This window comes from Melopsittacus undulatus, chromosome 12, assembly GCF_012275295.1.
Source record: "Melopsittacus undulatus isolate bMelUnd1 chromosome 12, bMelUnd1.mat.Z, whole genome shotgun sequence".
Taxonomy (NCBI): domain Eukaryota; kingdom Metazoa; phylum Chordata; class Aves; order Psittaciformes; family Psittaculidae; genus Melopsittacus; species Melopsittacus undulatus.
This window is the reverse complement of record NC_047538.1, coordinates 9604301-9627792: the sequence shown is the minus strand read 5'-3', so window position 1 is coordinate 9627792 and position 23492 is coordinate 9604301. Positions and strand designations below refer to the sequence as shown.

The window sequence follows — 23492 nt, the reverse complement described above, 5'->3', positions numbered from 1 at the left end:
CTGTGGGTCTTACATGAAAACTGGATGGAAAAGCTTTGCAGCCAACCTTCAGTGCTCCAGCAGCAAGGAGATGCAGGTTTGGAGTGATGTTTTTGCTAGTCTAAACATGCATCCTGTTACTGCTTCAGTGCTTAAGCTGTTCCTCTGTCCAGAGGCTGGAAGGATCTTCTGAGCTCAGCGCTGCACTCACTGCAGGGCCAGTGAGATAAGGTTGGTTGTAAAGCTTCTCTGTTCACTTGTAAGTAGGCAAGACCCCATCTGAGCAGCATGTGGCCAAGCTTTAGTCTCTCATCAGATGCAGGCTGTTGTGTAGCTCAGCTGCTAAAGCTCATCCTCTGAACCAGGAGCAAGCCAGGATTTGGTGTGGAAAATCTGTGCCCAAATAAGTTTCTGAGTAGGAGCTGGTGCAGTAAATGGGGGTTGAGATTTGAGCTCTATCCAGTCACTGCAGCACAGGAAAAAGGCAAGAGAAAAGAAGCAGGGAGCAGAGTGCCCTCAGCTTCCTCTGTGTTGCAGGATGCTTGGAAGGGGTTGTATAAGGATCCATCCATCCTTGGTTACACCTTTAGCAGCAGTGTGGTGGTGCTGGTAGGGGCAGTGAGCTCTGGGGCTGCTGAGCTGCTGTAAGGTAAGTGGAAAAGATGAATCCATGGGCAGTAGGAGCTGCCTTGAGAAGCTGAGAGGAAATAAAAGCCCTCAGCTACAGAATGATCACCAGGAAATTGCTGGGTACCAGCGGTCAGGTCAGTGCTCTGGTTCCTGCCCTGATCCTGGGGTCTGTGCTGTCTCATTGCTGCCTGTCTCTTGCTACAGCAGATGTGGCAGGTAAGAGCTCTTATCTCACTTGAGGTCATGGAGGGGTTTATGCCCCCTAAGTCAGAATCCACAACAGTGTCACTTGGGACTGAGTTTGTCAGCACTGTCCTGCTTGGTGCAGATCAGCTCTGCACATGTCACACAAGGCTGATTGTGGACACGGATTCTCAGTAGCTCCCCTCTGCCTCCCCTGCATCTGAAACACTCCCTGGATCCCCGGTGTCCCACTGCAGCTCCTTGTAAGCTGGATAGGAAACCCCATGTTCCCCAGTCCCCTCCAAAGATGGTCCAAAACCCACTGTCCATCCTCAGCCTGCTTAGTCCAGGGGAGGTGTGTTGATGTGAAGGGGAAGCATTCGGGACAGAAAATCTTCCTCTTTTGCTGTGTAGACACTGGGTTTGATGCTGTTTAATACCTCTTTAGTTATTTTTATTTTCTATGCACAGGCAGTTTCTTTCAAGTGCTGGTTTTTGAAATGAGAAGTGCTTGAACAGGGAAACAGCCCTGCAAATAATCTGCTGGAAGCTGGGAGGCAGCACTCTAATAGCAAATGAGCCTGCAGCAGCTCTGCTCTGGAGCCAGGCTGAGAGAGCTGGGCTGGGGCAGCCTGGACAAGAGAAGGCTCCTGAAGGGGAGAGCTGAGAGCAGCTCCAGTGCCTAAAGGGGCTGCAGGAAAGCTGGAGAGGGGCTTGGGACAAGGGCCTGTAGGGACAGGCCAAGGGGAATGGCTTGAACCTGCCAGAACAGGGGAGACTGAGCTGAGCTCTTAGGCAGAAGCTGTTCCCTGTGAGAGTGCTGAGGCGCTGGCACAGGGTGTCCAGAGAAGCTGTGGCTGCCCCATCCCTGGCAGTGTTCAAGGCCAGGTTGGACACAGGGGCTTGGAGCAGCTGCTCCAGTGGAAGGGGTCCCATGCTCCTGTGCATGCCCTGGGATGAGGAGAAGGTGCTGTAATGCAGACTGTGGGGCAGCAGCACCAGGGCATTACATCCCTGTGCATCTTGGCACAGGAATCTGGAGCTCCCTTCTCTGAACCTCTTGGGGGTCCTTCCCCTGTGTTGAGGTCCTGCTTGACCCAACTTGGAGGAAGGGGAGGCTTCAAGACATCACTGCTTGTTGTCCCCTCCATCTCTCGCAGTCCTCAGTGCTGGCTGGCCATTGCCACAGCAGCTTCTTGTGCCTGTCCCCTGCTCTGGCCCTGCCTTGGGCAGACACCACGCAGTGTGCTTGGCTGCACCATCTGCCTCCTCACGCCTGGGTGCGTTTTTGGCCTCCTCAGTGGTTAACAGAAATAGGTTTTAATTAAAAGCTCATTATGGAGATGTCGTGTAGCATTAGTAAATAAAAATAACTTTTACAGCCCTGTCTTGTGGCAGTGAAGGTGTTTGACATCACTTTGTGTTGGAAAAAAACCCAGAATAGTGCATATTTAATTCCCTCTTTGTTCCAAATGGGCTTTAAACCCAGATAAATGGTTGTCTGTGGCACTCCTGTTATCATTCAAGTCCAGCAGGTAAAATAAATGTGGTCTGCAGTCTGAGGTACCTCCATTTCAGCTGTAAACTGCTGTGGGTGGGTGGTTTGGTCATCTCCTGCTGGGATGAGTAGATACAGCCTGTGATGCCTTGTTTCCCAGGCATTAGTGGAGCTCAGCCCCTGCTTCTCCCTTCTCCCATCTTCAGTGAAAAGGTCTCCCATCCTCTCATTGCTTCTAAAAGGCAAGAACATCACACATGGAGCCTGAACACGTCTGCCTGGGGCTTGGTGCCCTTTTCTGCCTGGTCTTTGAGGCTGTCACATCACCCCAGCAGGGGCCTGGCTCGCTCCTCACCCCCAGCACAGAGCTAACACTGGCCAAAGCCATCTGCTGAGGTGAAAAGCCATTTTCTGCCTTCCTGAAGGGTAAATTGGTGCAATAAAATGGTCTCTGGGTGTTATCCTTCCGTCAAGGTCATGTGTCAGCCCAGGGCTGTGCCACGTGCATTGAGGAGGGCTATGGGGGGACTGCTGTGAAGGGTTTTCTGTGGGCTGAGCTGCCGAGTGCTGCCTTAACGTCCTCCAGTCACTTGTAGGTGCCCTTCTTCCCCAGCCTGCCCCTGCCTGAAGCTCCGGTGGTGCGTGGTTGGGACAGGAGGTGAGGTCTCCATCTGCTGCCCCAGAGCAAGCCATGTTCTGCCCACTGCAGTTTGGGCACCTCCTGTTGGCCTAGGAGAGCTTCTCACGTGAGGAACCAGGATCCTGACTGCCTAAAACAGCCCTTTTACCCCCCACTTTCCACCTGGATGGAAGCCAAGCATCAGCCTCTGCCACTGGGTTTGGGAATCGCTTCCCCCCCCGCTCACTGTCTCTGTGCAGGGTGCTTGCACCCTCTGGCACCCAGTTCTTACACTGCTCGGCCTCCCTCCTTGTCACCCACAGCAAGGGGATCCCATAACCCTTGTGCTTGTTCCATGGCTGCTTTATTGACTCGCTGGCTCAGGAGCACTTGTGAAACTTGACAGAAAGGTTGTGCACTGAAATAAATTGTCCTGTTGCCTGCTGCTTGGGAATGACTCTTGGTGCAGGTTAATAAATAATGCAAACCCTGTTAAGAGAAGCCAAATGCGATGTCTCCCTTGGAGAAAAAGATGATGCCAATAACCCGTTCAGGAATGGCTCCATTCGAGCCACTGGCTGCTGAGTTTTCAGTGTTTAGTGCTGTTTACTTAAACTGCTCTGCTGATAAATCGTGAGTGCTCCCTACTTAGTAAAGCACATAAATTCCTGCTCTGCAGAGGAACAGCCTTGCAGTGCTCCCCCTGTTTGTAAAGCAGCTCTCCACATATTCCTACAGCAGCTCCCTGGGTACATCGATCACCCTGCGCTGTGGTTGTGCTCATGGGAGAGCCCAGAGCTGCCATGGAGGGTGCTGAAGTGATGCCTTCTGCTCCGGGTTCAGGTGGTTGTGGCTTCCCTGGCACATAACTGAGAGAGTTCTCTGCTCTGAACCTCTGTGCTTTGTTGGCAGGAGCTGGTAGTGCCTTGCAAAACCATCCTTGTGCTTCAGGTGTCACTTCAGAGCAGGGAATGCTGTTACTGGCTGAGGACAGGATGAGGAGCTGCTACCCCGTCCTGCCTGTCCCCCAGCCGCTCTCTTCATCCCCTCCTGTCTCAGGGTGCTGGTTCTGGGTTTTACAAGCAGGAAATGTGGCAGTTAATGACACGAAGGCCATGAAGTGAGGATGAGGAGGGCCGGCAGAGCAGTTGGAGTTGAGCTGTCAAAGCCTGCCGCTTGAATGCAGATCGTTATTTTAAGTACCGAGGTGTGGAATGAAATGTATGTTGGAGCAAATGTGGCTGCTGTTCCATTTATATCTTTAATGAAGGTAATTCAGCACACTCGGGGAGGATGTCTGTGCCACGTTATGGTCGGAGGCTTTAGCACTGTGCAGGCAGGAATGTTAAATACATTATTCCTGCCACACGCACGTGTGAGGTGATAGAGCAGCAGTGTAAAATCCAGCTGCAGGAGCAATGCTTCAGCCACCAAACTAAAACTGCAAGGGAAACACACAAAGCTCTTGCTTTAATGCTCTGAAACTGCTTGCATTTGGGGAGGAAAGCTTTGGGTTGTGCCTGTTACTGCAGTGGGGTGAATGGGAATGGGGTTTGGGTACCTGTGTGGAGCAATGCGGCTGGTGGGAATCGCAGATGGGGGATGTGTGTGCTCATAACACTGCTCCCATGGGATGTGGAGCGGTGCCCAGAGAGGAGATGCATGCAGGAGGCTGTCCTGGGGCAGGTTTGGTGCAGGGCTGTGTGTGTGCAGGCACTGATGGCTCCTCTCAACCTGAAATGTCTTTGCAGAAGGAGAAGATAAAAAGCCGGGGAGGGTTTATGCAGAGTGGTTCAATTCTAGTCAAGAAGCAGCCCTTTGATGGCAGCTCAGTTTGATGTGCCTGCAGAAACAAAAGAGCTCTTTAAATGTGTCTTGTTCTGTTTTGTCTCAGCGCCCAAATTAGCCTCTCTCTTCACATAATAGCCAGGGAAAGATGTTCTGCAGCTGAGCCCTCCTGTGCCGAGCTGGTGGCGAGCAGAGGCCAGGAAAATGGGTGGAATTAGGGACTCATAACCACAGCACCACAAAACTTGCTCCTCCTGCTGCTTTTGACCTCAAGGTGATGTGAATGGCAGAGAGGCTGTGGCAAGCCTCTGGGGTGGTGGGTTTGTGCTGTTACAGGTGCATTGTGTGCCCTGGGAAGGGGGACAATAAAGCCACCCTCATTGAATCCAAGCAGCAGCATGGAACAGGCTGGTCCTGGGTGGCTGTGCCCATGAGGTGGCAGTTGGGGACAGCAGGAGCCAGCCCTGCACTGCCTCAGCATTAATATTGATGCTGTCCAGGTGGCACCAAGATTGAGCTGTAGTGACAAGAGAATGTGCCCAGATCCTTTTGCCCTGGGCCTTTAGAGTGATGGCCATATGGCTCGGCCCAGCAATTGTTTCCACCGTGCAGATGGAAGACCAAAGTGGTTTTGGCACATTCGATTCATCTGGTTTATGTCCCTCTTCACCTTTCTGCCTCCCAACACCTCCTGGTTTTATGAGCAAACTTCAGCAGCAGCAGAGATGCAGGCACAGGACTGCTCGGAGGACACGGTCCTTGAGCAGGAGCTCCTTTTGTCACCACTGTTTCCAGCAGCAAATGCAGCTGGACTCTACCGAAACATGATCTGAGAGAACCTCTGCTGACACTGGAGATCCTGAGCGCTTCCTGAGGCTGTGGGTACAGGCATTGAAGCCACAAAGTGGTTTTTGTTTCTTGCTGGAAGCAGGCTGCTCAGAGCAGTGTGGGGCTCAAAAGGAACCTAAAAGGAGCCCTCAGGTCCCTCTCTTGAGTGCTGGTGGGGTGCCAGAGGAAACGGGGGCTTTGCAGGGGTGTTTCTGGAAGGGGGAAATCACATCTCAGTTTCCTACTGAGGGAGGAGGTGGTGATCTGCACATGGGATCAGATGGAGGGATGTCAAGGCCAGGTTGGAGCAAGCTGCTCTAGTGGAAGGTGTCCCTGCCCATGGCAGAGGTTGGAACTGGATGAGCTTTAAGGTCCCTTCAACCCAAACCAGGCTTCTTGACTTCATTAGGATGCTTTCTTATCTGTACTAGATGCCTTCTCCACACACTCTGAGACTTGTGAGGGGAGAGAAGCGTGGATTTGGGTGATGGAAGTGGTGTTCTGAAATCCATCTTTCTAACTCTGCTTCCTGTTTGCTTTCCTGCAGGTGAAGTGGAAAGGGAAGGACCTGTTTGATCTGGTGTGCAGGACACTTGGGCTCCGGGAAACCTGGTTCTTTGGGCTTCAGTACACTATCAAGGATACGGTGGCTTGGCTCAAAATGGACAAGAAGGTTGGAACCAAATTTCCCTTGGGAAGTTGTGTGGGATGACACGGGAGAATGTACCTTCCTCTTTGAGTGCCTGAGGTTGTGTTCTGCTTGGTATTGAACCGGGTGAAGTGTATTGAAATCTCATCCCTGTGTCAGTCAAACTGGGAAGAGCTGGCAGGGATACCCCAGCCCAGCTCCTTTGGAGCTGTGAAGCCTCAGACCATCCACATGGAATCCCCTTGAGGCATTGTGGGATACATCCCTGCTGGGATGCTGGACCTGAGGGTGCCTATAACGTGCATGAAACCTGAACGTCTCTTCTGTGCCCTGAATAAGAAAACCATTAGGGGAAAAGGGAAGTTGCCTCTTGGCTCTGCTGCTGAGATGTTCACAAGAGTTAGGGAGGAGGGAAAAGGAGATAGGGGAGAAAATGCTTCCCACATACACGAGCCTCCACGTTGCTGTGGGGTGGGTAAGGAGGCAATAGCTGTGGTTCTGTTTGCATCCAGAGGATGTGATGCTAACCCCACCTCTAACTGATGCCATGAGGGAGGTCTGGGTGTCTCGTGAGTCATGGCAAGGCTTTGCACTGATGTTCATCCGAACCAGGCAGTGCCAAGGCAACAGAAAGGTTGTGAGGAGCAGCACTGCAATAATACAAGAGGAGGCAGTGCAGGGAAGCAAGGAGGAGGTCGGGTGGTGGCCTGGCAGGATACAGCATCACCCGGCACTGCTGGGGAGAGCCCACGTGTGCAGAGCAGTGGGGATCAGCCTTGGCTGTCTCATTTCACATGCTGTTTGTTTGTGCTGCTGCTGTTTCCTTGCATCCTTAGGAGTGTCAGAAACGTTGGGGTTCTTTTTTTAGCTGTGGTTTCTGAACTATTTAGGTTGATTTCTCTCTTCTGGATGTAAAGTGCTTGACAAAAGTTGTGCTGATCTCAACAGAAGGGAGATGTGTCTGGGCTCCAAGAGGCAGCACTGAGGGAGCTGGGAAGAGTAACTGAATGGCTATTGTATCCCACAGGTTCTGGATCATGATGTCCCAACAGAGGAGCCCGTCACCTTTCACTTCCTGGCCAAATTTTATCCTGAGAATGCAGAGGAGGAGCTGGTCCAGGAAATCACACAGCACTTGTTCTTCCTGCAGGTAGGAGCCCTCTCAGGACACTGCTGTCTAACCCAGGGGTGCAGGAGCCAGGATAAGCAGAAGTGCAAGAAAGTTTGGCAGAGGTTGTCCTGAGAAGCTGTGGCTGCCCCATCCCTGGCAGTGTTCAAGGCCAGGTTGGACACAGGGGCTTGGAGCAGCTGCTCCAGTGGAAGGGGTCCCTGCCCATGGCAGGGGGTTGGATAGGGATAAGCTTCAAGGTCCCTTCCAACCTGAACCACTCTGTGATTCCATGATTTTAAGGCTCCAGGTTCAGAAACTTGCTCAGCAGAGTGTGCATCCTTATCATTGTGTGCACATCCCTCCAAAGGGAGTGTCTTCAACAACAGAACCTTCTTAAAATAGGCCAAAGATGGTTTGTCTGCCTGGAGCAGACTTGCAGACCTCCTAAAGCGGCTCTCAGGAATGTTCAGGTGATGGGTAATGGTAGTGTGTGAGAGCTGGGGGGAACGGAATGGACCTGTCAGCGTGGGCTGCAGTGACACACACAGCCTTGGAGTCCACCTCTGCATGGGGTGTGGGGATCGGCTGTGCTGAGGGATGGTGACTGCCTTTGTCTATGAGAACATCCTTGTGTGCAGCAGGGGGATTTCATCCTCTGGAAGAGAACGCAAGCAGCCTCTTTCCTGCTTCGGCTGTACAGCAAGGTTCACCTCGCTGCAGAACAGCCTTCAAAGAGCTGGAGCAGGAGGAAATCCCAGAAGCTGATGGCAAAGGCAGAGGAGAAGGGGAAACTGACCAGTCCCACTTGCCCCTGTAACTCCTGCCCTTGTGTTAAGCATTTGGAAAGCGGTGAACCCATCTTCAGGCTTTTGTCTTTATTCAGTGTTCACCATAGAGCTTTGTGTTGAGAAACCAGCTCAGGTGGTGCTGTTGCAGCAGTGCTGTGTGGCTGGTAACAAAGAGCTGCTCTCACGGGAGCTCTCTTTCAGACAAGGTTGATGTCAGAAGTTTTGTCATGGAATCCCAGCCTGGTCTGGGTTGAAGGGACCTTAAAGCTCCTCCAGCTCCAACCCCTGCCACGGGCAGGGACCCCTTCCATTGGAGCAGCTGCTCCAAGCCCCTGTGTCCAACCTGGCCTTGAATACTGCCAGGGATGGGGCAGCCACAGCTTCTCTGGGCACCCTGTGCCAGAGCCTCACCTGGATTTGGATGCTCAGGAAACGCCCCTGTATTCAGTGTGCCCTGACTGCCTGTCACAGTGAGCTCACCAGCTCGTGCTGCTCCTCGCTCTTCCAAAGTTCATCTTTGGTCTGAAGAGCTGCAGGCCTTCCAAATGCAGAGTGTTGCTGTTGCTTTCCAAGGTGTCTCTCATGCACTGGTGTCTCTGTAGGGCTGTTTTAAAGCGTCTGCTTTGCCATGGGCTTTATCCTTGATGAGGAAAAATGTTGTTGGCATCTTTGAAAGGGAAAATCAGAGGAAAATCAGTTAAAGCTGTGTGTTACAAACGCAGACTGTGGCTTTGCTACTTCGCTTTCCAATGGGGAGAGGAGCCAGGGCTCCTGTAACACGTGTGGGAAATGGAAGCACACCTCAGCTTGTAAACTCTCCTGGTTTTATCTTACTGGAGGAGAATATCCTCTGTGCTTGTGTTGTAACCAGTGCTAAAGACTCAGCATGTTACAAATTCAGATTGATGTTGCTGCATCTCTGTGACAATCCCTTTAAGTCTCTCAGGAAATGGGATGCTGGTTTTTTTCCTGCCTTTATTCAGGCAAATAAAGTGTGCAAACCCCAAAACTATCAAACATGACAAGTTGAATTATTTAATATGCAGGAGCCTGGAAAGGTAAAGCTGTGGCTGCTGGGAGCTGCACGTGTGCTCCTCTGGGAGGCTGTGCAGGGCTTTGCCTGCTCTAAAAGCACTGCCTCTGGGATTGGAGGGAATTAGCCTCCAGCACAGGTGAGCATTGACTCATAATGAGGCCTGAATATCCCACAGCAAAACCTTTGTGTGCTCAGAGACTTGCCGCAAACTTCTGTTTGGTTTAGTGCTGTCGATAATGTCCCATCAGTCCATAGCTTCTGCCTTAGGAGGTTTTAGCTCCATGTTTACAAACCAGACCTTTTCCTCACCTCTTGCCTTTAGCAGGGGGCTGCAGGTTCCACAGATAAATGAAGTTCTTCTCTCAAACCTGTCTGAAAAAGGGGGCCTTTGAAAGGCTGAGCCTTCTCTTCCCAGCCACCGGATACTTCCCAGCTGAGCTGTGATGGGTGTTAGGAGCAGTGTTAACTGTGTGCTTGACAGCTGAAGATAAAGCAAACTGCACCCATCTGCTGTGCCAGTCATGCTTTGCACTGCTCCACTGAATGCCTGTGGTGTGTCCTTTGCTGTGTGCAGGTGAAGAAGCAGATTTTGGATGAGAAGATCTACTGTCCTCCTGAAGCCTCCGTCCTGCTGGCCTCATACGCCGTCCAAGCCAAGGTAGGCACAGGGGGATGCTCCAGGGGCCTGCTGGCTTTGGGTTGGAAGGGGCCTTAAAGCTCCTCCAGCCCCAGTGCCTGCCACGGGCAGGGACCCCTTCCACTGGAGCAGCTGCTCCAAGCCCCTGTGTCCAACCTGGCCTTGAACACTGCCAGGCATGGGGCAGCACAGCTGGTGATGGGTTGGTGTTGCTCCTTTACTGCTGTAGCCAGAGGCAAACCAGCCATGGGACTTAGGGTTTGCTGCTCCCTCAGAATACTTGTCATCGTGAGAACCACTTTATTGTGGGTGCTACAGCTTTGCCACATGATGTTATTGCAGTGTTAAAGGGCTCTTCCTGGCTTTCCCTTGATCTTGGGTTTGATCTTGGGTGTTTGGCCTCGCTAGGCAGAGGAAGACATCAGTGGTCACCAAGTTCCCCTCATTCCTTAGCTCTGGAATCTGTGTTTTGCTGAGGATTTATTTAGGAGAACATGTATTTCCCATCTGGAGCTCGCAGCCTTGGACAGCTTGCAGCAGAGGGAGCTGCCCGAGGTTCAGAAGTCGAAACGTTCTTGCAGAAGGGGAAGGAATTTATCCCTGTGTATGCACAACATGTCCTGCTGCTCAGTTAACAACTCCTGCAGCTGATCTCCAGTTGGTGTGTGTAGAGATAATGCCTTTGGGAAAGGAGTGAGTCTGATCGCAGCCCAGCTGTGGTACTGCTGTAGCCTCCTGTTGCAGGCAGTCCTGACTCTGGATGGGATGCAGGGAGGTGTTTCAGCTCACAGGACCTCAGGCTGGTGGCTGAGCCCTATCCCTGTCCTTGAGGAGCAGCAGTTTGGGAGGAGCAGGATGGCTCTGGTCTGTGAGACCCCTATAGCTGACTGTGCAGGACAGGGGGGTTGGCTCTGCTGCCTGAAGGGAAGGCCTGGTCCAGGCTGCTTGGAACCAAGGGCCTGTCCTCAGTGTTCCCCTATGGCCTTTTCTGCATCACAGAACCACTGGGCGTGGAAGGGACCACTGGAAATCATCCAGGTCCAGCCCCCAGAGCAGGTCACACATAGAATCACATAGGTTCTGTGATCCTGTGGTGGTGGGTTTGGGATGTCTCCAGAGAGGGAGATGGCACCAACTCCTCTGCAGCCTGTGCCAGCACTCTGCTATCCTCAGCTGAAAGTTGCTCTTGCTCATGTTGAGGTGAAACTTCTTCTGCTTTAGTTTATGGCCATTGCTCCTCATCCTGTCGCTGTCATTACCATATAATGGGCCTCACAGCCCATCAGTTGTGTGCAGGTTGCAGCCCTGGGTAATGTGCACTGATGTTCTTTGGTGATGAATGTTTGAATTTACTAGGAAAAGGTTTTCTCCTCGTTGTCAGAATATTGATGGAGCCGTGTTTTGTTGGAGAGACCCATCAGCGGAAGGACAAGTTGCTTTTCCAAGCACTGCTGTTTGAGTCCAACATTCATCACTTATTAGAGTGCCTGAGCACACACTTGCCTTTTCCTCTGTTGACCTGCTGAGCTGAGGATACGGGGGGGATGACATTCCCTGTTGCAGGAATGAATAAACCATTGAGTAGATATCGAGCGCTGTTAACTCTTGGCTGTGACAGCTTCTGCTCGTGTGGCTGGGAAGAGGCTGTGATGCGGTTCAGGGCTGTTGTACCAGCTCCTTTCTCTTCTCGCAGCTCAGCTGCTGCCCTTGGGGCTCAGTAGCACACTCGATGTGCTCAACACTTGGCTGCAGTCAGAGCAGTTCTTTTAACCTTGATTCTGCACAGAGATTGTGATGCCCTTTCTGTTCTTTGCTAATGTACTTTCATGTCAGCATCAGACAGCACTTTTCCTTGCGGCTCCTCCAGACTAGCCAGGCTCCAGGCAGGGTTTCCCCTCCTGCTTTTCCTTTTTCAGGGAAGGAGGAAGCTGAAAGCTTCAGCGTGGAACTGGGGAGAAAGATGTTGCAGGTCATCTGCTTTCCAGTTCAATAGGATAAATGTGTCCTTCCTGGTCAAGAAAGTAGTCACTGAGCACAGTAATTTCACTAACAACATGCTGATCAGCATGATTAGGGCCATAACAACCTGACACAGAGGTGTGTGCGCATCTGATAACAGCCACTTGACTGACAGCCAGCTTGGGCTGGGCTGTTGCTGCACACATAACTGCAATCACAAAGGGAGCATGGGGGTCATTACAATAAACCCTTATTTATTCCTGTGTTAGGGGGCTCATTTGGGGAATTACTGCATGTTTCCCTCTAGCCCTGGTTCAAACCAGCCCCGCTGCTTTCAGGTGGTGGACGTGGTTCAGGTTTTAAACAGGGATCTACTGAGACAGGCACCCAGCAGAACATGGGGATGTCCAGGGGGTTCTTCTGTTTCTTGCCCCTTAAATGCAGATCCCTGCTTGCTACAGCCCTCTCAGCACTTCACGTCTTATAGCTCTGTAAAGGGCTCTTCTTTGCTTTCATTTTAGTTCATTTTCCTCCCAAACAAGCAATACTTGGTGTCAATAGCTTAAAGCTGAACATGCCAGTGTTTATCCAGGACAATGAGCCAAGGGTATGAATGAGGTAAAGGCACTTTGCATGGGTAGCCATGAATATTAATCATAGTTCCATTGACAGGAGCTGCAATTGCAGGACAGTTTTGAAGTACTGATTTAACTGAAAAGGTCTTTAGAAGTATGTTTGCCAAATCATTTCAGCCAACATATACTGCAATACTTAAAGCTGTTTGTTGATGTTTGACTTGTGGATAATCAATGTTCTCATCCAGGCTCCTTCTCAGTACAAATATTCCTTTGGGACACAGCAATGTTTTTCACCACGTGCAAATCACATAATCCATACTTAGTCTTGGATCTCTCCAGTAGATCACAACCCAATATAATCACGTTAATCCGCTTTGCTGTTCTTTTCAGCACCTACAAGTGATTTATTTCCTGCCTCTCCAAGGGTATTGGAGTTGTTTTGTTTGCCAGCACCATGTTGTTACAGCTCTTCCCTTTTGATGTGGGTTCAAGGGATGTGTACCTGCAGCGTGCTGGTCTCTGAGGACCTCCAAGCATCTGGAGACCTTGGAAAACAGCTGAAATCCATGGTGGTTTTGTTCTGTTAATTGAAGTCTGTGTCAGTGTTGATTGTTGCATGCTTCCTTTGCATCTGCATTGGCTCCAGATCAGCATCTGCCTCTTTAATCCCTGCTTCTCATCTCTGAAACAAGGATGTCTGTGGAGATGTTTGATGCTGAGCTCTGGTTTTAGTGTGCAACGTGCTGGTTCTGATGTTAAAAGGAGGCTGGTATGGAGCTGCCTGACCTAGGATGTGACCACCACGTGCGTCTTGGTTTGGAAGATTGTCACCATTTGGTACTCCTTGAGCTGAGGCTCTTCAGGAAAGCAGTGACTTGAGCACACATCACTGTGTCTGTGTAACTGGGGAGCGTTGCTGCAGAACCCTGCTTGCAGGTGAATGGAGATCACAGTGTTCTGTGGACGTGCCTCACATCCACCATCCCCTTCTCTGGAACTTGCTGGCTTATTTGAGGTGCTGGTTTCTGGTGGTTTCCTGCTCTTTGAGGCTGTCCAGGAGGCAAATCCATTCCCACATGCACAGCAGGAGCGCTTGGCTCTTCACTCTGTTCGTAGCACGTTTGTTTCTCAGTCACTTCATATGCTCAGAAAGAGGCAAATCTAAACAAATAGCACTGATTTCTGGCTGCCCTTAACAAATCCCAATGGGGGTCCGTGCCCCAGTTGAGCAACAGATCCTCTGGCAGAAAAGTTAGCACCTTAAAGGAGTCTGAGTCCTTTGTGTTCTGTCTTCCATGAGGGTGCTGAGCAGCAGCAGAGAAACTGCCTCACCCCAACCCCTGGCATCAAGCAGTCTTTGGGGACAGGTCTTTGTATCTTGACTCCCTGTCTCTATCCCAGGATGACAGCAAGGACCCCTCTCCTACAGAGTCATTGCCTGTGTTGGAGAAGTGTTTCCTGGGCATGGCAACCAGCGTGGAACAGAATTGTCCTGTTGGAAGGGACTTAACAGCAATCATCTGGTCCAAGTGGAGGATGTAGGGTGGATAGTGGACACAGGCTTGGTAGAGTCGATGGAAATCCAGTGCTGTTGAGGGCTTCACTTCAGTGTTAGTCTGTTCCTGTCTGGGAGGATGCGTGTTTTGGGAAGGAAGGACTTTGCAGTGATGGCTTTGTGGTTGGGTTCCATGATCTTCAGGGTCTCCAAAGTAAATGATTCTGTGATTTGAAATGATGGTGGATGCTGGCTGGAGGGTGGACATCAGCCGATGGTGGGCAGTTTGTTGTGCTTCCACCTCCGCTGCACAATGAGGATGTCAGTTCCTATCAGCAGTCAAACAACAAAGGAAATCCGATTATTAAACCCACTAGGCAGCCTCTGCTCTCTGCTGCAGGAGGGTGTGAGGTGCACCTGTTTGCTGGCTGCCCACAGGGTGGATGTGTGGGGTGAAGCATTTTCCTTGCCTGTGGTGTTAAGGTGGGGTGAGCACAATGTCTCTGCTTCTTTGTAGTACGGCGATTATGATCCCAACGTGCACAAGCGAGGCTTCCTGGCACAAGAGGAGCTGCTCCCAAAGCGGGTAAGGAGAGGAGTGGTGGCTTTCTAAGGCCTCTGCACAGAGGGACTGTGTGGGGCTGCCTGAGGCTCGGGTGTTGCTGGCTCAGTGTGACCTGGTCTCTGTCTCCTCACGTGTCTCAGGTGATAAACCTGTACCAGATGACTCCAGAGATGTGGGAGGAGAGGATAACAGCCTGGTATGCAGAGCACCGGGGCAGAGCAAGGTGAGTGCTGCCTCAGGGTCAGTCCCATGAGGACCACAGGGTCTGGGGAGCTTGGGCAGGTGATGGATGAGCTCTGCTGACAGCAGGGTTAATCCCAGCACACCTCTGCAGCACACTCGCAAAGGGCTTGCTTTGGTTGCTGTCCTCAGGTCAGTGACAGGGTCCTGGAGAGGACCTGATGCTGTGCAGGAGCACCTGCAGAGGGCAGGGAAGTGAGCAGCCCTGCCTACCTGGGGTCACAGTGATTTGGGAGCCAGGAAAAGAAATGGGGATGCATTCTGATGAAGTGTTATTGCTGCCCCGGGTGGAAAACTGCTCCTTGTCGGGTGGATCAGCCTAAAGTCAGATGGATCCTCACAGCCAAGGGCTTCCTAATTATGCCCAAGGGATTGGGAGACAGACAAAGCAAAGCTTGAAGTGCTGCATCTCTCAAGGCCTTGGCAGCCATTAAGATGCTGGCAAGCTGCAGAGTGGGATTTGCTGTTGGACTTTATTGATCCTGCCAGCAAAGACAGGATTGACCTGTGCCATAGAGACAGTCCAGGTTTTAAAGCTTGTGAGTGCTTAGGCTTAGAAGGAGCACTCATGCCTCTCTCCCTGATCCTACCAAACACTGTAATGCTGACCTTTCTTTGCCTGACAGGGATGAAGCTGAAATGGAGTATTTGAAGATAGCTCAGGACTTGGAGATGTATGGAGTGAACTATTTTGCTATTAGGGTGAGTGCAGGCTGTGGAACGTGTCTGCTTGCTGATGTAGCTCTTGTGTTCATCTTTTGTGTTGCTGTGGGATTTGGAGCTTTGGAGAGCCAGCAGATCTGGGAGATGCTGTTGTAGCGATGCTACATAGCTGGTGGTGAAGGGCTGCTCCCACAGGAGCTCTCTTCAGACAAGATCAGTGTCAGAAGCTGTGTCATGGAATTCCAGCCCGGTTTGTGTTGGAAGGGACCTTAAAGCTCCAACAGCTTCAGCCCCAGCTCCAACCCCTGCCATGGGCAGGGACCCCTTCCACTGGAGCAGCTGCTCCAAGCCCCTGTGTCCAACCTGGCCTTGAACACTGCCAGGGATGGGGCAGCCACAGCTTCTCTGGGCACCCTGTGCCAGAGCCTCAGCACCCTCACAGGGAACAGCTTCTGCCTAAGAGCTCAGCTCAGTCTCCCCTCGGGCAGGTTAAAGCCATTCCCCTTGGCTCGTCCCTTCCAAAGCCCCTCTCCAGCTTTCCTGTGGATCCCTTTAGATATGGGGAGACTGTTACAAGGTCTTCCTGGAGCCTTTTTCCAGGCCCTTCTGATGCTTCCAGAAGCTCTTTAGATGCACAGTGCTGGTGGGTCGCTGCTCAGGGCTGGGTGATGAAGCTAGCAGTGGTTCATGTCAACCCTCCAAGTGGAATTAAAGGGGTTTCTGCTTTTCCTTTCCTCATGTAGAACAAAAAGGGCACCGAGCTGCTCCTTGGAGTGGATGCCTTGGGTCTGCACATTTATGACCCAGACAACAGGTTGACCCCTAAAATCTCCTTCCCATGGAACGAGATCCGCAATATCTCATACAGCGATAAAGAGGTAACACCAGAGCTCAGAACCTGAGCTCTCTGCTTTACTCTATATATTCCAGTGTCTCCACTATGTATTCCAGTGTCTATATACTGTATTATGAAATACCGAGGTGTTTTCCTGGTGAGAAGAGCTCTTGTCATCTCATTACATCACTGGGGTTTTCAGGCTGCCAGGCTTGGCATGACAGCTGGAATCTTTTTAGGAAGTTGGGTAATTTAAGCCTGCTGTTGGGATAGATGCTTATTAAATCCAGAGCATAAACACGAGTCTTCTGAGTCGTTGGCCACCAAACCCAGTTGGGAACAGCAATGGACTTGGCAGTGGAGGGGGAAACTGATGGGCTTGGTTTTCAGTCTGAGAGAGCAGCTCAAGGGAAGCAGCTGCCTCGTGGTAAGGAAGAAAATTAGTTTCTTAATGAAAAATGGTTTTCTAAGCTAATGCTATTGATCAGGGCAGAAGCTGAAGGATCCTCATGTTTATTGCACGTCTTGTGCAGTTCTGTGCTCAGTGAGGTCATGCTGGAGTTCTTGTCTAAGAATAAAGAGCTTCCCAGCTCTGCAGGACAGCCCCATGCTTGGTGACTTCCAAGGGCTTTCCTGCCTGTGACAGACAAGTGCAGCAGCAGTGATTGCCTCAGGAGCCTCCCTAACCAGCTCCTGACACAAGGCTGTAACAGAGCTTTCTCCTATGGGAAAGTACTGTTACCTTCCATGCTCTGTGTAATGAAGTGACCACGAGTAGAGCTGTCGTGGTAGTAAACAGGCTCAACAGCTGCCTACGACAGCTCTATCAGCCACAGAGGGCTTTGAGCCAGCCCAAGCAAGACTGGTTCTTTACCTGGATCTGCAGTTCCTCTCCTGGCTGTTGCTTTCCAGGCCCACTGGGGCCGTGCTGAAGCCTCAATTCAGGGACATTCACCCCCATCTGCCTGTTTGTAAGTCTAAGTGTTGGCTCTTAAATTGATGAAACAAAGCCCTGCGAGGCCCAGCTCTGCTCAGCCCTGGTCAGGCAGTGCCATGGCTTGACAAATAGGCCTGCTTTAATGGACACAGACTGCTCGAGTGCTGTCTCTTCAGCTGGGGGGCTTTGCAGTGCGGGGCAGAGTGATGGGTTATAAGCATGCTGCTAAGGAATGCTGTGCTGTGAGCACTCCAGCTCTTCAAGTGGCCTTTAGCTCATGCAGGGTTACCTCTTTATCCAGGGGCTGGGTTGCTGGAGGCTGCTCATGTCACCTGTGTCCTGCTCTTTGAAGAGGGTAAACCCAGGCCATGGCTGGAGCTGTTTGGTTGGTACCTAGAGTGTGAATACAGAGAGAGGGATACTGGAGTTCAGAGTGAACAGGCTTGTGACAGGGCTGACTGCCAGGGACCAAAACCCTCCTGGGCAGCCCTTGTGAGTGGAGGTGTCACTGGGAAGGACAGCAGCTCCTGTTGCTGTGTTCCTCATGCAACCTCCTGCCCACTGTCAGGCACCTGAGCTGGTTCTTCCTCCCTGCACAAGCATCAGGAATTCCTGCTGTGGGTTCTCTGGAGCTGCAGGAGAGCAGCGTCCTGCCTCCGGAGGTGCTGGGCTGTCTCTGCCCTCTGCAAGGTGTTGTGTTGCAGTCTGTGGGTGAACAGCACTCTCATTGCTTCTGTGGCCTCACGTTTGTCTGAGCAGAGGGACAGTTGTCTCCTTGTTTGCTTTTGATACTGGTTCTCTTGCTTGGCTAAAAGCCACAGGGACGGCTCTCAGCCTTGTTTGTCTGACACTGCTGACCTCCTCCGAGCCAAAGCTTTCAGTAAGACATTTATAGCTGTGTCTTTATTAAATGCACTGCTCTCTGATAACTCTCTCCCCCTTTATTTTTCCCTTTTCAGTTTACCATTAAGCCATTGGACAAAAAGATTGATGTTTTTAAATTCAATTCATCAAAGCTGCGTGTGAATAAGCTGGTAAGTCTCCCGGCAGAGTCATTTTTATGGGCTGCAGCAGTAGCTTCTGCAGGCAGTACGAGGCACTGTTCTTTTGGGGCTTTCCTTGGAGCAGGTAGAGGCAGTGTGCTGGCCTGCCTGGGCTCTGCGTGTCATTTGGTAGCAGTTACTACTGAGACCCTCGAGAAGAGGAAGGGGCAGCTCAAGCCAAGCTCTGTGAACATCTTCCCCCCTCTCCTGTGTTCCCTTGCTGAACCTTTGGGTTGGCCTGCACGGCGGAAGCACTTAATGAGTAAAACCATCTTGTCACCTCATCCTGTGGAGCCAGGCTGAGAGAGCTGGGCTGGGGCAGCCTGGACAAGAGAAGGCTCCTGAAGGGGAGACCTGAGAGCAGCTCCAGTGCCTAAAGGGGCTGCAGGAAACCTGGAGAGGGGCTTGGGACAAGGGCCTGTAGGGACAGGCCAAGGGGAATGGCTTGAACCTGCCAGAACAGGAGAGACTGAGATGAGCTCTTAGGCAGAAGCTGTTCCCTGTGAGGGTGCTGAGGCGCTGGCACAGGGTGCCCAGAGAAGCTGTGGCTGCCCCATCCCTGGCAGTGTTCAAGGCCAGGTTGGACACAGGGGCTTGGAGCAGCTGCTCCAGTGGAAGGGGTCCTTGCCCGTGGCAGAGGTTGAGCTTTAAGGTCCCTTCAACCCAAACCAGGTTGGGATTCTATGATCTTTGTTTCCAGATCCTGTTTCTTCTGCAGACCTTTCCCATTCCATCCTATGATATAGATCTCCCTGTTCTGGGACCACTGCCAATCACAGTCCTGGCTTTTCCTAGGCTGATCCCCTCTGAGGACACTCCTTGTACAAAGATGGTGGGGGCTATTTTGAGCATCTGTGTTAGAGACCAGCTTTAGCCAGTGTTGTGCATTTGCTATCCAGAGAAGCTTTGATGCAGGTCCTGTAGTAGCTGTGCACTGTTGTTAAGTTGTATGAGGGTCCTTTGCTGTCCTGGTTGGAGCCTGTCCTGTACTTCCCATGCCTTAGGGAAGCGGGACTTCTGACATAACCACATCCACTGTGCCACGTTCATAGTGCTGAAGCTCCTGTGACTCCAGAGAAGCCATTTGTGACCTGTGGAACAGCAGATGGGCTTGGGAATCAGTGCTTTAGAAAGGAATCCCAGTTTAGAACCTGCTGTTCTTGCTGAGTAGAGCTTTCACTCTCTTGTGCACCCATCCCTTTGCTAACCCTCCTCTAGTATTGCCACCTGCCTTGTCGTCCTTGAGTACCAGAGGAACCCATGGTGGTCCTCAAACCCTTCAGCAAAGGTATGTGGGGATGTTCAAGGAGGTTTTTGATAAACCTGCTGTTTGTCCTGGATGGAAAATGTTTTTCTTCCTCTTCTTTTGTTTCTCATTTTAATCTCCATGCTTTAACCATGCACTTGAGAGAAGGCAAAAGTTGATCTTGAGCCTAAAGAAAGGGGGCAGTGAGGACCAGGGAGCTATGGTATCTTGTAGGGTTTGGGATAGTGAGTGGAGACCCAAGCAGCTGTAGTGGCTGTGTGTCAGGAATACAAACCACCTCATGGCCATCATGTGTACAGCTCTTTCTCTCCACTCTTCACCCCCGACTGGAATAGATTCTTCAGCTGTGTATTGGAAACCACGACCTCTTCATGAGGAGGAGGAAGGCAGACTCGTTGGAGGTCCAGCAGATGAAAGCACAGGCCAGGGAGGAGAAAGCCAGGAAGCAGGTGAGAGACATCTCCTATAACCCAACCGTGAGCTGAAATCAGAGATGCGAATGAACTCAGGAGCGAGCACTCTCCAGAATGGCATCAAGCACAGGGAGCAGCTTTGAGGGAAGGGCCTGTGAACATCTTGTTAATAGACTGCTCCCAGCTTGGCAGTGCAGCTCCATGGCAGCCTGAATCCAGCCCCTATACTGGAGCACAAAACTGGGATGATGGGAGGGAAGAGCTGATCTGGGTATCCTGCAAGTGTGTGCACATCTTCCCCTCCTTGCTTTACCCCTGGGCTCTGTGGCTGCAAAGCTGCAGTGTGAGGGGGTATTTGCTTGTAGGGAAAGCAGAGGCTAGGAGGGGGAGCTGTGCTTTGCTGAGGTTCTTTGCCTCATTGTCTAATTGCCTGCTGATGGAATGCACGCTGGGGCTGGGGCCTGCAGCTTGCATGCTAATCTGCTGCTGGCCTCCTTTATCTGCCGCAGGTCAGCCCAGGCACTGAGAACGTCTCTTTGGAGGCACCAGCGTGGAGGCAATGAACATACATCAGCAAATTGGATTGTCTGAATCATTGTTTTCTGCTCGTAGACCTTTTCTACTCCCTGAAACCTGCACAGCTAATCTGAGTGCTGCTGCTTGGAATATAAATGGCCCTTTTGCAATAAAACCACTATAACGCAGCAGGAGAAACCAGAGCAGCCACTTGTACCCAGGAGGGCCTGATGCTCAAGGGACTGTTAAGTTAATGGGTTTGAGCATAGCATGGTGCTGGGCTTGGCATTGAGGTGCTGGGCTGACCTGGAGATGTGATGTGGCTTGTCTCACATGCACCTCCTGAAGCAGTTCTCCTTCCTGCAGCTCATGGGGGAGGAGAGAATGGGACATGAGTCACACAGAGCGGAACCAGGCCAGCTCCTCTGGGAAGGGGGGTTCAGGCTCCCTCTGGTCAGTAAGGAGTTGGTGCCATGGAGCAAAAGCTCTCTGTAGAAGGAGCATTGAGGTGGCCAAGTGCCGGTGGCTTCAGGGGCAGGTTTATGTGTTGGAATAACATGAGCAGGACCTGGGATCTGTGGTTCACTGGGCTGCCGGGAGAGGTGAGGGTGCTGAGGGCCAGCAGGAGCTCTCCAACCCAGAGCACTTGTGCCCTATGGGAAAGGTCAGGCTCCTGCTTGGGTTGGCTGCCCTCCTGTAGCCACTGTGCTGCTGCCTGCTCTCTTCCCTCCCCAGCACCCAGAGTTAGGAACTGGTTCTGGATCGTACTTTTGTATTGGGAATTCTTGTTAATGGAGGTCCTGAGTGGGATGCAAATCATAATGATAATTAATGAGGGAACCTTTAAGAGAAGGCAGCAGAGCTGTTTGAGCAGTGGAAATCTCACTCTCAGAGTACAGTTGGTGTCCAAGGAGCAGAGATGTGTCCTGTCCCACTTCTTTCCCTTATGAAAGCCAGCGGGTGGCCTGTGCCAAGCTGTGAGCCCTGCCTGCAGTGGGGATGCTGATACCACCCCCAGTCTGTCCTGCTGGAGGGATTGATTAAACATGGTGTGTTTGTCAGCCCAATGGCTCACTTTGGGCTGTTGGTTAGTGGAGAGGCAGTGGTTGGGCACATTCTGTCTGCACAATGCTCTCAGCATCTTCTGGGAAGAGCTGGTGGATTCTGGTGGGATGTCTCAGCCCAGTTCAGATGTTCCCCTCCTGGGGAAGCGTTGGTGTTTCCTGCAGATGGAGCTGGGGGAGAGAGCTCATGTACCTTGGATCCTGTGTTCAGCTCTGGGCCCCTCACTGCAAGAGAGACCTTGAGGTGCTGGAGCGGGGCCAGAGAAGGGCAATGGAGCTGGTGCAGGGCCTGGAGCACAAGAGAGATGGGGAACGGCTGAGGGACCTGGGGGTTCAGATGGAGAAGAGAAGGCTCAGGGGGGACCTGATGGCTCCCTACAAGTGCCTGACAGGAGGATGGAGCCAGGAGGGGCTGGGCTCTGCTCCCAAGGAACAAGGGATGGGACAAGAGGAAACAGCCTCAAGCTGCACCAGGGCAGGTTTAGATGGAGCTGAGGAACAATTCCTGCCCCAGAGGGTGCTCAGGCTGCCCAGGGCAGGGCTGCAGGCACCGTCCCTGCAAGTGTTCACACAGCGTGGAGACGAGGCCTCAGTGCCATGGGTTAGGGGTGGCCTTGGCAGTGCTGGGAATGGTTGGACTGGATGAGCTTAAAGGGCTTTTCCAACCTGACTGCTTCTGTGATTCCATGATCTAGGAGCTGGCAGAGGTGGTTGCACGCTTTGTGCCCTCCCCTAGGAGTGAGTGGAGGTGAAGTTTCAGGGTTAGGTGTCTGATTAGAAGCAGGGGCTCTCCACATCCTTCACACTCCTGCCTTGCCGTGTGTCTGCACTTGGGGTTTGGAAGATGCCCTCAGCCTGCCTTAAGCCCAGCCTTGCTGTCTGGTCAGTGTGCTGTAAGCAGCTCTGCAGGTAGCTGGAGCTCCTGGGACCTTCCTTGTGTGAGCCTGCCCTGTGGGGCAGTGTAGGGGGAAGCTATCTGGGATGCAGTCACCTGCTTGTGTGGCTGTGCTGTAGGGAATAGCCTGATCAGAGGATTGGGATTGTCTCAAGAATGGCCCTTTTCAAGGGAGCTGAATGCATCAGGTCACCCCCATGTAGTGAAGCTCCCGGTGTTGATAAGCAGAGAGGAGGCAGCAGTGCAGTCCTGTGCTCTGACCACACACAGTGACCATTCCTCGTCCTATGAAAAGCCTTTCTAATGTGTATTGGTTTTCCTTGCTTTTCCCAATCCCTCTCTCCTAGATGGAACGGCAGCGCCTGGCCCGAGAGAAGCAAATGAGGGAAGAGGCTGAAAGGAAAAGGGATGAGCTGGAGAGAAGGTTGATGCAGTTAAAGGAAGAGGCAACAATGGCCAATGAGGCTCTGGTAGGTTGTTTCCTGAAGCACTGCAGCTTTTCCTCACTCTTTCCACTGCTAAGATGCTTTAGGAGGCACATTGTGACTGTCTGTGGCTGTGCAGATGAGGCCCTCAGTGCCATGGGTTAGTGGTGGCCTTGGCAGTGCTGGGGAGTGGTTGGACTGGATGAATTTAAAGGGCTTTTCCAGCATGGTTGATGCTGTGATTCTGTTGTCAAAGTGCTGCTGGTGCATGGTGATCAGGGGGTGGATGGAGGAGCACGAAGGAGGATGATTTGGAACAGAGCCTGGGCACATCCAGGTCTTGGCTGCAGAAGCTGCAGGCTTGCATGGAAGGGAGGGAGGGACTCTCTGGGCAGCTCAGGGCTCTGCTCCGGAGGCTGTGAGCACATCTGGGGGGACATTGAGTGTGCTCGATGGCTCCATGTGCCTTGTTTCTCAGATGAGGTCTGAAGAGACAGCAGACCTGCTGGCTGAGAAGGCGCAGATCACAGAGGAGGAGGCCAAGCTCCTGGCTCAGAAGGCAGCCGAGGCTGAGCAGGAGATGCAGCGGATCAAAGCCACGGCCATCCGGACGGAGGAGGAGAAGCGGCTGATGGAGCAGAAGGTGCTGGAGGCAGAGATGTTGGCACTGAAAATGGCTGAGGAGTCGGAGAGGAGGTCAGAGGGTCCAACCTTGCAGCTGCCTCTGCTTTGCTTTCCAGTCCCCTTTGACTTACCTGAAAGAGTGGCTCATGCCTTGAATTAATCCATCCGAGGGTGTGCAGTGAGCCCTTGGCCTCCTGTGTGTGTACAGCAGCGCATGGCCCCAGGGC

At 52.1% G+C, this 23492-nt stretch overlaps 1 protein-coding gene across 6 annotated transcripts in view; it reads left to right on the top strand.

Annotated features, from left to right (window-relative positions):
- NF2 (NF2, moesin-ezrin-radixin like (MERLIN) tumor suppressor) overlaps window positions 1–23492 on the top strand; it is a 46011-nt gene that overhangs the window by 4311 nt on the left and 18208 nt on the right. For 5 of the 6 annotated variants that reach the window (XM_031042494.2, XM_031042495.2, XM_005141747.3 and 2 more), the window contains exons 2-12: window positions 6073–6198; window positions 7202–7324; window positions 9684–9767; window positions 14296–14364; window positions 14484–14566; window positions 15210–15285; window positions 15990–16124; window positions 17978–18052; window positions 19664–19777; window positions 22564–22686; window positions 23120–23337. In XM_031042494.2, coding sequence (XP_030898354.1) covers window positions 6073–6198; window positions 7202–7324; window positions 9684–9767; window positions 14296–14364; window positions 14484–14566; window positions 15210–15285; window positions 15990–16124; window positions 17978–18052; window positions 19664–19777; window positions 22564–22686; window positions 23120–23337 — 1226 coding nt within the window. The remainder of the gene's footprint in view (window positions 1–6072; window positions 6199–7201; window positions 7325–9683; window positions 9768–14295; window positions 14365–14483; window positions 14567–15209; window positions 15286–15989; window positions 16125–17977; window positions 18053–19663; window positions 19778–22563; window positions 22687–23119; window positions 23338–23492) is intronic. The other variant, XM_031042496.2, reaches the window with a different exon arrangement.